Source organism: Hordeum vulgare, chromosome 4H (assembly GCF_904849725.1).
Source record: "Hordeum vulgare subsp. vulgare chromosome 4H, MorexV3_pseudomolecules_assembly, whole genome shotgun sequence".
In the NCBI taxonomy this organism is placed as follows: Eukaryota; Viridiplantae; Streptophyta; class Magnoliopsida; order Poales; family Poaceae; genus Hordeum; species Hordeum vulgare.
Window position 1 is genome coordinate 19754322 of NC_058521.1, and position 14678 is coordinate 19768999.

Consider the following 14678-nt stretch of genomic DNA (forward strand, 5'->3'; position numbering starts at 1 on the left):
GCGACGGGTGTCGGAGGAGGGCGCAGAGGCCCGGCGGATCGAGCTCATGGAGCGCGAGGTCGAAGCCGAGGAGGAGGAGGAGTGGCGTGCTGTCCAGCGAGAGCCTGTGTAACCATCGGCGGATGACGTCGCCGCCGCCTGGGAGATGGCCTTCCCGTGGGTTGGCCCGACACTGACGCTCGTCGATCTCACTGGGCCCGACGACGACGTGGAGGAGGACGCCTAGGACAACACGCCTCCTTATTTTTAGTTTATTTAATTTTATGTTTAATATAATATGGACTATCACCGGCCTTTCAGACCAGCATTTATGTTTAATTAATGCTTTTCATATTTTTTAAATGTTTAATCCGTGCCGCCTAAAAACGGATCGTTGGTTGTCGAGCGCCGACCCAGTTGTAAAAACGGACACAAGTATCTGTCAGACAGATTCAAACGGACAAAAACGTCGTCCGACGGTGTTGGAATTGCTTTTAGTTACGGCACATACCACCAACCCGGCGCCGGCCGGTCCGCTTGCACCAGCCCCGCTTGGCATGGCATTTCATGCGTGCCGCACGGACCAGCCGCCGGGCGGTTGCGGTAGGTGGACGTGGATCTCAGCATCGGCCCGGGACGATGATCATCAATGCTGTTTTCCCCGGTCGAAGGACAGCGACGATCGATCGAGGAAGACGATCGATCCCACACGGTCGATGCCTGTCACGCCACGTAGCTACGAGACTTATCACGGCGCTGCCACGGCGGTAGCCGGGGTTGCACGGTATGGTACGATCCGTTATCTGTCAAAAAACCATGCGTATTTTAAGCATAAGCCGCCCGAAAGCCCGAAAGTAGCCTCTGTCCGGCCGGCCGGCCGGAAAGCGACGCCATGCTACGCTAGAGCAGAGTAGAGTGCAAACGAAGCCAAAAGCAGGTGAAAACGCGCATAAACCCAACACACACACGCGCACGCACGCACGCCTAATCCTACACATCGTTATAGTAATAAAATATATAGCACATCGACAATAACGCACGATCAACGCAGCACGACCTACGCGATCCCCCGTGCAGCTTATATGGCAGTAAACAAAAGCGGGGGATCGTGTCCGGCCCAACCGGAGGCTACTGGAACCGTAGGCGCCGTTAAGAATTTCTCCACGGACATTTGTTTAACTGATCGGCAACCTATGCATGCATGTGGGATGTGGCCGAGATGCTTCGGCGCTTATAATACGTTAGCCGGAAACAGCAGTTACATATAGTAATGCTGGGCTAAAACACGGCGCTGTGCGTGGCGCATTTCTCTATGCGGGAATGCCTCTGCCTTTTCCGTGCAAGAAGGAAAGGCGCGACGCGATCGCGCTCCGTATCCCGCCGTGCTTTCGGACATTCTTCTGTGATTGTTTATGTGTGTGTGTGTCCGGAGCTCGGCCTGGAACCAAAGCATGCATGCATGCATGGATAGATAAACATAGGTTAAGCTTTAGTTGCTTGCTGGACAGCCCTGGCTGCCGGTGAGGTGAGGTCGTTGCGGTCTGCCGGGAGACCGCCAGGGGGGGAGGAGAAGAGAAGGCCACATGGGTGGGGCATCGCGGATATGGATCTTCTATTTTAAGGGGCGGAGGTTCTGATCAGATATGGTAGCACCGTGCTTGGGCAGGTGGGCAGAGGACACGCACCAGCTTGAAGGTGATGATTGGGCTCCGATTATGTGCGTATATTCATGTCGTTGACGAGATCGGACGCTCCGCAGCAACACACGTTTCGTGCCGTATGGAAAGCAGTTACTTAACCGGCTACTGTATGCCCTCCATCTGATCTCGTGCTCCTGCTCCTGCTCCGATACTGGAGGAGCGAATGCGCGTTTCTGGTTCTGATAATGGAGGAGGTTAACTGCTAGTAGGAGATGAGAAGGAGAAACAAGGCATCGAAAATCGCTAAAAAAGAAGAAGAAGAAAGTAGAAGTAGATCAGGAGGAGATACGTCCGCTGCTGGTTGACTGTTGACCACCACCACCACCTCTCCGTCCGTCCGTCCGTTTGTGGAGCGCGTGGGCGCGGGCCCGCCCCCAGATTTGGGCGATCCCCCCACGGAGCAGATCCCCGAGACCGCGACGCCCGCACCCACCCCGCCACCCAGCCCAACCAACCACCGCCGCGACCCCACCCCCACCACCACCACCACCCGTGAGGTGAGGCGAGATGAGACGAGAAAATCCGCAGGCGAATCACCGTATCCCGGCGACGAACCGAATCGGAACCGCCGCCCGCCCCGTCCCGCCCCGTGCTCCGGCCGGCGGATGGATGCATGGAGCGGTGGACGACGGGACGGGGTGGGGTGGGGTTCGGATAAGGGAGTGGAGGGAAAGGGACGGGGCAGCGACGACGGCGGCTGGGCTGCTGCTGCTGCTGGGCCGGGGAGGCCGCAAAAGGCACGCGGGGCCCACGGTGGAAAAAAAAAGGAGGCCTGGTTTGTTATTTTAGTCGGGCGCGTATCCCGTAAAATCCAGCAAATTCGATCATCATCCCACTCCCTCCCTCCCACCCGTGGCTGTGGCTCAGCGAGCGAAAAGCACCAGCGGACTAGCAGCGTGGCCAGGACCGCAAAAGCGACCCTGCTCCCTCCCTCCCCTCCCTCTCATCCTCTGCTCTGCTGCTCGAGCTGTGGGTCGGGGCGCGGCGCATGTGAGCTGAGCTGAGCTGAGCTGATTGGGCGGGCGGGGATGGGGATGGGGGTGGGAGGAGGAGGGGAGGCGGCGGCGATGGCGGCGGTGGAGGAGGAAGGGAAGGAGGAGGGGGAGGGGGGCAAGGGGTGGCGCGCCAAGTCGAAGCTGAGCGCGGCGGTGGCGATGGTGGGGGTGGCGCTGGCGTTGAGCGGGGTGCTGGTGCTGCACCGGAGCCTCCGCCACAACGCGCTGGTCAAGGCCGAGGAGGGCATCGTGTGCATGTGCGAGGAGCGCGCCCGCATGCTGCAGGACCAGTTCGCCGTCTCCGTCAACCACGTCCACGCCCTCGCCATCCTCGTTGCCACCTTCCACTACGAGAAGCAGCCGCCCGCGCTCGACCAGGTCCGTCCCTCCCTCCCCTACCTCCCACCACTGCCTTCCATCCATGCGTGCCTGCCGTCACCACGACGGACAGCTCCAGCAGTCGCCACTGCTTCCTCGGCTCCACCGCAGCGAGTTCGTGGGCGCCATGCTCTGGCTCAGATGCTCGCTCGCTCGCTCGCTCTGCCCCCGGAGTTACTCGCCTGTCTGTCTTCTGAGCCGGCCCTGGCTGGCTCCTGCCTGCTGCCTCTCCCAGACCCATCCATTACGATGATACCTTGACCACGCAGCAGAAGGACATGCTCTGTACGGCTGCTCCCTCTTCATTCAATTCATGAGAGAGCTCTCCGGGGTCAGGGCATGTGTCTGCCATGGAAGGACATGCCATCCAGTACCACCGTTTTACCACGGCCTGTAGCATGCATGCCATCCTTCACAAAAGCAGCTCCTGTTCCGGGGGTTTGAAACTTTGAATTTGACTGACCGCCGCCCCGACTTGCTCCGGGCCTCTGGCTTTAACGCGTGCGCTTCTTCTTCTTGGATGACGGAGCAGGACACCTTCGCGGACTACACGGCGCGGACGTCCTTCGAGCGCCCGCTGCTGAGCGGGGTGGCGTACGCGCAGCGGGTGATGCACGCCGACCGGGAGACCTTCGAGCGGCAGCAGGGCTGGATCATCAAGACCATGAAGCACGAGCCCTCCCCGGCGCAGGACGAGTACGCGCCGGTCATCTACTCCCAGGAGACCGTGTCCTACATCGAGGGCCTCGACATGATGTCCGGCGAGGTCCGTGCCTCTGTTTCTTGGCTTAATTTCGTGCTGTTTGCTTTGGGGCTCTGAAGGTCTGCGTCGGTGCTGCAGGAGGACCGGGAGAACATCCTGAGGTCGAGGGCGACGGGGAAGGCCGTGCTCACCAGGCCATTCAGGCTCATGTCGAACCACCTGGGCGTAGTACTGACCTTCCCTGTCTACCTCGTGGACCTTCCACCGGACGCCAAGGTGGAGGACCGTGTTGCTGCTACCGCCGGGTGAGGTTTCCACTTGATCAACGCATCTCTCTTCCACTCCACTGTAGATCTGCCAGTTCACCGAGGACTGCTGGGTGCTGCCCACTATGCTTGTTGCTCATAAAGGAAGCACATTAGCTTGTCAGAGCGCATTAGGACTGCTGTCACGACCACAACAGTGTGCTGCACTGCTGCTGCATGTTTTAGTTCACTGTATCAGAAAATGGAAGGTTTACAGAGGTTACTGTTTTGAGTACAGCATTGATCAAGATGGATCTTTTGTATCTGACCTTTTTAGTGCCTTCTTAGAAGGCTCCGATTGGCATCGAGCTGGCTTTTCAAAAGCACTTACTCATTCCTATTTATGGGTATAATTGTTATTTGGAACTTGAAAGCACCTCTTTTGAGGGACAACGAAATAATCTTGCTAAAAATAGTAAGGTTCCTCTAACTAACTGAACTTGGCAGTTCTGTGCAGCTCAGCACCAACAACCGCAAACTGAACCCAAATTTTGATTTCGCTTGACAGATACCTTGGAGGCGCTTTTGATGTAGAGTCACTTGTGGAAAATTTGTTGAGACAGCTAGCTGGCAATCAGGAGCTGGTGGTGAATGTTTATGATGTCACAAATCGTTCAAATCCTCTTGTCATGTATGGGTCCGAAGTCCCTCTTGGTGCCCCCTCACCCTCACACACCTGCACGCTAGATTTCGGTGATCCTTTCAGAAATCATCACATGATATGCAGGTGAGAATGTGCGGATTGGTCACTGATTTTGTCAAAATATTTTTTCCATCTTTTTACCTCTCTGTCCATTATTGTGTGCAGATACAGAAGCAAGCCTCATGTTCCTTGGTCTGCCATTACTACTCCATCTGGTGTGTTCGTCATACTTATGCTTGTTGGCTACATAATATATGCTGCGTGGACTCGCTATGATAGTGTTAAGGAAGATTGCCGGAAAATGGAAGCACTGAAAAAACGGGCAGAAGCCGCTGATGTTGCTAAGTCTCAGGTTAAGCTTTGTTGGAAGTTACTTGCTGTTGAGATATTCTAAGTTTATGATCTAACATACCCTTCTTTGTCAATGGCAGTTCCTTGCAACTGTTTCTCATGAGATCAGGACACCCATGAACGGTGTGCTAGGTGATTTTTTTTTGTATAATTCCTATGCATTCCAGCTTATTGTTCATGTAATTCCTTTCTTCCAAGGGAAGTTGAGTGATTTTTGTTTTTCTTGTTTTTGTAGGAATGCTTGATATGCTACTAGACACAGAGCTGAAGTCAACCCAGAGAGATTATGCGCAAACTGCCCAAATCTGCGGAAAGGCATTAATATCCCTAATTAACGAAGTGCTTGACAGGGCCAAAATTGAAGCTGGGAAGTTGGAGTTAGAATCTGTACCGTTTGACCTTAGGTCCATCCTTGATGATGTCATCTCACTATTTTCTTCGAAGTCAAGAGAGAAGGGAATTGAGGTTAGTTTAACTTTGTTCTGAAATTGGAAAATGATCGTCAGGCATGCTAACGCATGTATATTATTCACCCTAACATTTCTTCATTTATTCGAGTTCTTAAAATACTCTGCATTTCAGGGAAAGTATTTTGCTTAGTTAACTCATTGGTTGCTCTCCTAATTTTTGTTTACTCCTCAAATCATAGCTTGCGGTATATGTTTCTGAAAGAGTTCCTGAAATTCTGCTGGGCGATCCTGGAAGGTTCCGTCAGATAATTACAAACTTAGTCGGGAACTCAATTAAGGTAAATGTCAACCGAAGTCCCACCTTCTCTAGTAAATAAGAACATGCCTGTGTTGACATATCGGACAAATTGGTTTACTTAAATTCAATTCCACCCCAGCTTACATTGTATTGTTTTTGCTGCTTACCTTCTCACAGTTCACAGAAAGGGGCCACATTTTTGTGCAAGTTCACCTGGCAGACCACTCAAATCTAGCAACCGAACCAAAAGTTGAATCAGTCGCGAATGGCATCAATGGACATATAGACGAGACAAGTGTTGTATCCACAAGTGTGTCGCACAATACACTAAGTGGTTTTGAGGCTGCTGACAGCAGAAATAGCTGGGAAAACTTCAAGGCTTTGCTTTCTTATGACACAAATAATATGGCGTATGGAAGTGATTCTGAGAATGTTACTCTTGTAGTAAGTGTGGAAGATACTGGGATAGGCATACCAATTCATGCCCAAGGCCGGGTCTTCATGCCTTTCATGCAAGCTGATAGTTCAACATCTAGAAACTATGGTGGGACTGGAATTGGATTGAGTATCAGCAAATGTCTTGTTGAACTAATGAGTGGTCAGATAAACTTTGTCAGTCGACCCAATGTTGGGAGCACATTTACATTCACCGCAGTTCTGCAAAGGTGTGAGAGAAATGCTATTAATGTCAGTAAGTCTGCCTTGTTGCATCCTCTGCCATCCAGCTTTCAAGGTCTATCTACACTGCTGGTTGATAAAAGACCAGTAAGAGCAACTGTAACTGAGTATCATTTGCAAAGGCTGGGCATTGCCTCGAAATCTGTACGTACCATTGAACAGGCACTTAGTGTTTTGCTCGGGAGAAATGGCACTTCGCTAACCAGGTATTTATCAGTTACAACTTGCATCATAAGTGCTTCCTGAATTAGAAATGTGAAATGATAGGTTACCAATTTTAGAGAAAAGGAAAATGGAACATGCTTTCATACTTATAAATATTTATATTTTTTCAGAAAAGATGCTACATACAAGAATTTGATTGCAAATAGGTTAATAGTGGCTGCAGGCAATTATATTGACCTTGTTACGGCGTTACTGCTTGTTCCATCGAATTTCTGATTATTTGGTAGAGTGCATTGTTGGGTTTGCTTCCATGTTGTATTTCTGCTCCTATAAAGTATAGTTCTTCCGTTCATGATTTAAAATTTAGAGAACTGAATGGCGACTCCTTATTTTCTTAAAAAAACACTTATATTTTTCAAGGAGGTGCACTTTTCAAATAACTACTAATATGATTCTTAACTATAATATTTGACATATTCTTGTACCCAGTTTTATCCTATTGAACTTATGTTATACAAATTTATTGCAGCATGCCCAGGAAACAACTTTCCATGTTATTAGTTGAGAGTGACTCATGGGACTTAAAGAGGGACATCCCCTTACGTACTAGATTTTCAGAGATGAAACAGAATGGGTGTGAATCGGTGTTCCCTCAAGTTATCCTCCTTGCATTGGCTGATTCAGACAAAATGAAAGCGGAATATGCCATCGATTCTGTCATCACAAAGCCTCTGAAAGCAAGCACACTTGCAGCTTGTCTATTTCAATCACTTGGTATCAGTATCACACAGGCAAACAATGAGAAGAAACATCATGGCCCAGACTCTCTTTATGCGTTGCTTCTTGGAAAGAACATCTTGGTGGTTGATGACAACAAGGTAAACCTTAGAGTTGCTGCTGGTACACTGAAGAAATATGGGGCAAAGGTGGAGTGCGTGGAGAGTGGAAAAGATGCTCTTGAGCTTCTGCAAGCCCCACACAAGTTTGATCTCTGTCTAATGGATATTCAAATGCCAGAGATGGATGGGTAAGTTTACATGCTATCAACCTATTAAACTTATACATACTAAACTTGAGCATATCTTTTTTCCATGTGACCGTAAAACGCGACACATCATCAGTCCTAATTTGTACAATCACAATCACATGACAACCTGTTTTTGTTGAGTTATATTTCTGTTTCTTCCTTCATGTCAGTTATAAGTTTTAACATGTATATATCTGACCTGAATTTTTTTTTGTATATATCTTCCTGGTGCCAATGGCTAATTACGAATAGTACCAACTACCTAGATATGATTTAATGTATCTTTCAAAAATTATGTGTACTTTTTGAAATCTAAACCCCTAATTAGAGGCTTGTGTTCTATCTAATCCTGTAGTAATTACAACTCCATGTGATGATTATAATACCAACGCTAGCATGCAGAAATATGTGGTGATTCCTGGTATATGCTCATATTTGTGTAGCCATGGCCTCATGGGTGTTTTACTTGAGTCAGTATCTCTTGTGTAACCAGCACAGTACATATGGGTTGTGCACGTCTCCGTTCTTTTAATGGTTGTGCGCATCTTTGTGCTTGTGTTATTTGAAGCAGAAAGTGATTAGATAATTGTGTCAAATACTCCTGTTGTGTCAAATACTTGTGTTATTTGTACTTATGCTTCTGTTTAAAGGAATGCACATATTTCTGATATGCTAGGTTTGAGGCAACCCGGCAAATACGGGCAATTGAAGCGAAGGCACATAATGGTGATAATTCAGAACCAGGTAGTACAGCAAAGAAGACCGGATGGCATCTACCGGTCCTGGCAATGACTGCCGATGTCATCCAGGCCACCCATGAGGAATGCACAAAGAATGGAATGGACGGCTACGTCTCGAAACCCTTCGAGGAGAAGCAGTTGTTCAAGGCAGTGCAGAAGTTCTTGGGACCTAGCGCATCCAGCTGACAACAACCAGCGCGTGCATCCCGGTGTGTACATTGACTGGGAGAAACTCTGACTGAACGGAGGCAGCCATGTTTCGTGCGATCCTTTAACTGAGGATGCACTATGATTCCGGTGCTGCCTGCGGTCGCGGCATCTCTGGAGTCGGCGGCGACGATCAAGCTCCGTGGGTGAGGCGGCGGGCAGCCGGAGAGGTAACGGAGGCCGTACATGTATTGTATTGGCAGGCCCTGTTTTATTACCATAATCTACTAGGAGAAACATATGCCAAAGGGCGAGCACTGCGTTGGGCGCTGCCGGGGAGCAGCATTGTGTGCTGTACTGTACGCGTTGATCTAGAAGCATAGCTTTTGATGTACAGCTTCCACGGTTTTTCTGCTCCAGTCTGCTGTTCACTTCACGGCATGTGGACATGGTAACTGGTAAGGCTGGGGAAAGATGAGATTGATTTTTGGCTGTTTTACTCCGTACTGGAAATGTTCCAGTATGTGTGGGTTAAGCCGATGTAAATGGCTCGATTGCATTTGCATGTGGATATGTATTGGGAGGAAATAATGAATCGATTATGGAAATGTGTTGGGAGAGAGCTGTTGAGTCTAACTCTCAATGTTTATATCTGTTCGAGTAACCAATTAGAGGAAGGCCCCGTTTGGAATGCAGGAAATCGAAAAGTAGGAGTGGTAAAAATTGTAGGAATTGAGATGCCACCACCCTGAATTCTTATAGGAAGTAGAACCACAAGAAAACCTCAAGAAAACTGTTGTTTGGAAGTCTCGCAGGAAAAATACAGGAGGAATTCTGGAGACAAAGAGAAGAAACATGAGGTAGGACCTTATTTGGTTTCCTCCAAAGTTCCTACTAAATAGCCCATTTCATAGGATTTTCAAAGGAATGTAGGTAACAATTCCGGATATCATCTGGAAACCAACATTTAGTGAAAACGAGGAAACGTTGTTTCAGAGTTTAAAATAATAGTTATTAAAAATAAGGGATGTTAAAAGGGTGATGTTCTATTGCCATGCAAAATTTCAAATTCAAACCCACTAAGGTATGCCAGCTATGAGAAAAATAAAATCAACATTGAACATTGCTGAACAGTAAAGGCACTATTCATTGCTGAATTTGTCTTTTTTCATAGCTAGTATCCCGTAACGTTTTCTTACTTGAAATTTCACATGATAATAGAACATTATCCTCTTAACATCCAACCATTTTTCAGATCATTTTGAAACTTTTGAACATGTTTTTCATGAAGTTTTCTTTAAATGTTGGTTTCCGAATGATATTCTTCCTTCATCTGTTTCAAACGGCGCCAAAGGAAAATATCCTTTATTAATTCCTATGTCTTTCCATTGTTTCAAATGGGGTGAAATCTCCCTCCAAAGTTCCCGTTTGCAAACCGTAGATGGCAGTAGCAGGGCCGTTGCCCCATATATCCCTTCCTCCCCCTGACATTCCCCAAACCCCTTCTAATCGCTGCCTCATTCTAATTCCCTGGTCATCGGCGTCTAGCGGTTTTTTGTCCTCACCATTGTCGCCACCCACTTCACCTGGTTGTCACAGACATGTTTTGGTCGACCCCTTGCCATCTGATGGCTCCGCTAACATCAGTTGTCACCGTCGCCTACACCCCCACCTCCTTGTTGCTTGTGGCTGATGGAGTTGTGGCTTTGCCATAGTTGCCACCCCTTCGTTCTAGATTTGTCGATTCGGCTTTCGCTCATCGCCATCCCCAGCTACCATTGGCTCGTGGTTTGAGCCATTGCGGTGCTTATGCCACCGACCATCGTATCCGTCGTTTCAACTCCCACTCGGTCGTTCACGATCGTCGCTGGTTGGCGGCCTCATAGTTGCATTGCGTTGCTCCTCATCCTTCCCCCGTCCGTCCTCAGTCACCATTGGTTGGCGGCCTATTGCGGTGCTCCTCATCCTTTCGTTGGTCGTACTCGATGGGATCCGGGCGTCCATTCATCATATTTAGTGCCCCCCTCCTGCTCCTCCACCTGTCGATGGGTTGACTGTGTCAGGCTATTCGTTGTTGACTGTTTTTGATATAGCTAACTACTCGTTTCAAGTGGTCCGTGTCAGGTTATTCATTTGGTCGTTTCCAGCATATATTGCTCTTCCTTCGATCATTGTCTTTCGACCCATGTCGTCGGGTCTGGTCTCTCTCATGTATGGATCTTTCCTTTGAAGGGTCATGTGACGTCCTTGTGGACACCTTCTTCATGCATTGGTGCTCTTCACATTTTGAAGTCATTGTCTTCTCTATCCCATCACCCGTGTAAGTAGGGTTCATTTCAGGCTGCTGGCGGATTCCATTCTGGATACAAGAGACAAATAGTTGTATACACATAAATATATAAGGAAATCACATCGTCAATCCCATATATGCACGTAAACAGGGTTCTAAGGATACACCTTGGCCCTTAGCCCGAGGGGCTTGCTCGCACACTGCAATTGCATCATGGCTGAGAGACATTGTATATGTATTTACTTGAAGATGAATGATTAACCGTCTTACAATATTGTTGATTGTGATGTCTCAGTTACAAATATTGATTTAATGGAGTATGAGATGATAGTTGTGGCGGCTATGACGAAGGAAGCGGTGAAGAATTGCGAAAAGACTCTAAGTGTTTCCTCCTTCTCCTTTATATAGTGAAAACAGGTAGAACAAGGTTTTGGAGACATCACGCTGCGAATTGGAATTCAAGCCCAATACAATCTATTCTTGTGCCGACTCCTGGTGGAACCTGGTACTCCATCGTGGATACGATCTCTCGCGCTCATACTGTTGATCGTCTTCTCTTCTAGAGACTTAAATGGCAACCTATTTCATATGGATAGCCTTTTTTTGTGCAAGTTGTGGTTTGAACTACTTCTGAATTGATGAATATAGTCATCCAATAACTATAAGGATTGTCATTTTTGTAGCAACAAGAGGGAGAAAATAGAATCAACATATTACAAGATGGTATGTTACTATGTATCTCGGGAGAACTAATGTAAGCACAACTGCAAGGACGAGCAAGTTGTCGCGCCTTCCTTGGTTGCTGATTGAGATCAACAATAATGCAAAAAGTTCCCTATATAATCCACACCCGAAGCCTATCGACAAGGAGGATATGGAGGAAGCAATGCAGTCTCTAGCCAAGGCAGCCCGAAGCTTCTTGGTTAACCGATGTGGAGAATCCAACATCTCAACTTTGTACCTTAAGATCTACATGGTCAATGCTTCCTTGTGTGAAGTTGACCCTCTAGTAGGTGATGCAGTAGTGAGTGGTTTGATGAAAGATTTGAATCTTGCCATTCTTGATAAGACAGATCATTGGCACTGTAGTGACAAGAATATGCTACACCGAGCCCAACCAATAGCGGAAATGCATTTGGGCTATTGTGCAACTAGCCACAGTTTTGGCTAGACACTGAAAAACCATCTATAGAGCGTGCAACACACGGGAACATTAGGCGTTGCTTCCCGGTTGACGCATCCACGCCAATCACTCAATCCTGGACGTGAGGGAGGCATGTCGTCCCCTACGACAACGTCAAGCGGCATCTCGGTAGCAATGATCGACGGAGGGGGCAACAGCTCGCCGGTGGCCGAGGGTACCAGAGCCATGGCAACAACGGTGGAGCTTAGTTGGGGCCAGCAGGGGCCATGGCCCCCCGAGTCTCACTATGAAATTTGAAGAAAAACTTCTGGGGCTGTTTAGATTAGATTTTTTTTTAGCTTCTAGCCCCCCCCCCCCCCCCCCCCCCCCCTTAGCTCTGCATGGCAGCATGACCCATCTCCCTTGGAGCAGTTCAGGGGACTTGCGTGGATCAACGCAGGGAGGTGATGTAGTTGGCCGTTGCCAAAACTTTCAGAGTTACATCGTATGTCTGTTTATGCATGATAGAGAATCAACATACAAAAATCTATTTTTGAGCCCAGACTCATTTGTATCCGCGTTGAATAAAAAATAATCAAAATAAATACTAAAAAATAAAAAATTCCAATTTTTTATATTGTAGCTAATTTGATGCGTGAGGTCCATTCCAAATTCTGGAATCATTTGGATATTTGAGCAGCTTTCAGCAAAAATGATAAATTTGGGGTCTTTAAAGAAGTTTACTGTTTATGCACTGTTTTAACCTGATTTTGTCTTATTTGCTGAGAGCGGTTCAGATGTTCAAATGATCTGAAAATTAGAGCGAACCTCACACAAGAACTTTTCTACCATGGAAAAAAATGGTTTTTTTTTTGAAAATTTTAGTATTTGTTTTGATTTTTTACTGATTGGATGCAGATGAGCCTGGGCACCAAAACGCTGCACTCATCAACATAGCTGTACATTTTTTGATAGTCTCATCAATGTCATTTTTTTCTTCTTTTGAACAACTATTTTTTTAGAACACAATACGGACGCATGCACTCATATATACATGCATATACTTATTCCTATACACACACATACCCTATCCTTATAAGCATTCTGAGAGACTGAGCCGACACATCATCTTGAGGTTGATAAAATCGCCACAGACACCTTCATAGTTGACAGAAACGCCTTCGTCCACTGTACGCACATCGTCAATTTTTTTGGAATAAATCCAAAAAAATGCAAGCATCAATGTCACGTCTGGGGCTTAAACTCTGATGGACAGAAAATACCACTATCATCATAACCATCCAACCACAGATTGATTCGCCTTTTGAACAACTTTCGATGCAACCTAAAATGAAGCAACTCTGCATCGCATTTAATAAGGCAAGGAAAGGTGTTTGAGCCTAGGATCTTTTGTTGAGTTTGATGTTTTATGGAGGCCAGCATTTCTTGTGGCATCCCCATCTATCGAAATATTACATATTGAGGTGAGATATTTGTCAATATTTTCCTTGTTATGTTGCCTTTCTTTCCTTCTCAATATTTAGTTATTACTTTAGTTTTTCCCATAATTTTAGCTAAAGTTTTTTAAAACTGAATCCATCTAGTCATCTATATCTATATCTATACCTAATAATAAAGCGGCTATTGCTTCCGTCGGAAAAACCATCGCGGCATTTTTATAAAAAAGCCCCTGCTACTATTAAAAGAAATAGGTATTCTTAGTCCCGCTTGCAAAATATATTTTTTATTTCCACGTACAAAAATATTGTTCGATCCTGCACGCAACGAAAACAAATCTTAGTCGGACACGCTCGCGTTCGTGCGTAGCACATGTACGCTGGCCTATACTAGGCCATGTACTGCGCCTGCTCTGCGGTTACTTTGCCTATATGGGCCTTCTCTTATGGACATAAATAAGTAACCGAAAAGTCACGTTGGGTATATTTTTGATAGCTTGGTGTATCAAGCATGCATGCATGTTTCTAAAAAGAAAATAAAATCAAGCATGCATGCATGACCAACCAAAGAACATATGCTTAATATTTATCTCTCCCTAATAATAAAGCACCTTCATCATGGTTATTTTACAAAAATCAACCCGCAGTCCATCTTTAAGTGACTCTGAACCGTTTTTTTCATTTTAAGCAACCCCCCCCCCCCCCCCCGCGACATTTACGCTAAATAACCCGCAATCCAGACTTTAGTCACAGCAAATCGTTTTTTTTATCACAAGTCGCTTCGTAAGATTTTGGTTATAAGAGGGTGAACTGGAAAGCCTGCTGGCTTGAGCGCGCCCCTCCTACCTGGGACACCCGGGTTCGAATCCTCTCTTCAACAATTTTTCTTTCTTTTTTTATTTTTTGTTTACCTTTTCTCTTCTATTAGGCTGGTTTACATCAAGAGACCGGAATTCTTTTTTATTGTTTTCCTTTTTTTTGTCTACCTTTTCTCTTCCATACCGATTCAAATCAAGAGACAAAGATAGGAATCGAGAGAATATGAAATTAACTATTTGTGGAAGAGGCCAATTATCTATGATGGGATGCATCGTATACCAGTAAACTAGACTGCGAACAAAAAAGATTGCTCCGATGACCTAGATTAGTTCATCTTGATTTCTTCCACTCACGTACCATAGTGTGCATCTGGATGTGTAGCCTAAATAAACATGTTTGCCTACTTAAGTGTGTTTGCATTCATTTGTGATTGTCAGTTTATTAATAATATAAGTTCATAAGACATAAAT

The 14678-nt window shown here is 46.5% G+C and overlaps 1 protein-coding gene across 1 annotated transcript; it reads left to right on the forward strand.

The window, feature by feature from the left end:
* The first annotated feature begins 2499 nt into the window (after positions 1-2499).
* On the forward strand, positions 2500-9141 carry LOC123447523 (probable histidine kinase 4). Its single transcript, XM_045124131.1, has 11 exons — positions 2500-3052; positions 3585-3818; positions 3894-4060; positions 4569-4787; positions 4869-5055; positions 5135-5186; positions 5290-5519; positions 5704-5802; positions 5940-6646; positions 7135-7632; positions 8309-9141. Exons 1-11 carry the CDS (start codon positions 2708-2710, stop codon positions 8556-8558), a joined length of 2988 nt encoding a protein of 995 aa, XP_044980066.1. The 5' UTR covers positions 2500-2707; the 3' UTR covers positions 8559-9141.
* The last annotated feature ends 5537 nt before the right edge of the window (positions 9142-14678 follow it).

Excerpts from the sequence above, each read along its gene's own strand:
- LOC123447523 (XM_045124131.1), top strand. The coding sequence starts at position 2,708 with ATGGGGATGGGGGTGGGAGGAGGAGGGGAGGCGGCGGCGATGGCGGCG. Across the intron at positions 4,788-4,868 it reads AATCATCACATGATATGCAG|ATACAGAAGCAAGCCTCATG; the intron begins GTGAGAATGTGC and ends TATTGTGTGCAG. Across the intron at positions 5,520-5,703 it reads CAAGAGAGAAGGGAATTGAG|CTTGCGGTATATGTTTCTGA; the intron begins GTTAGTTTAACT and ends CTCAAATCATAG.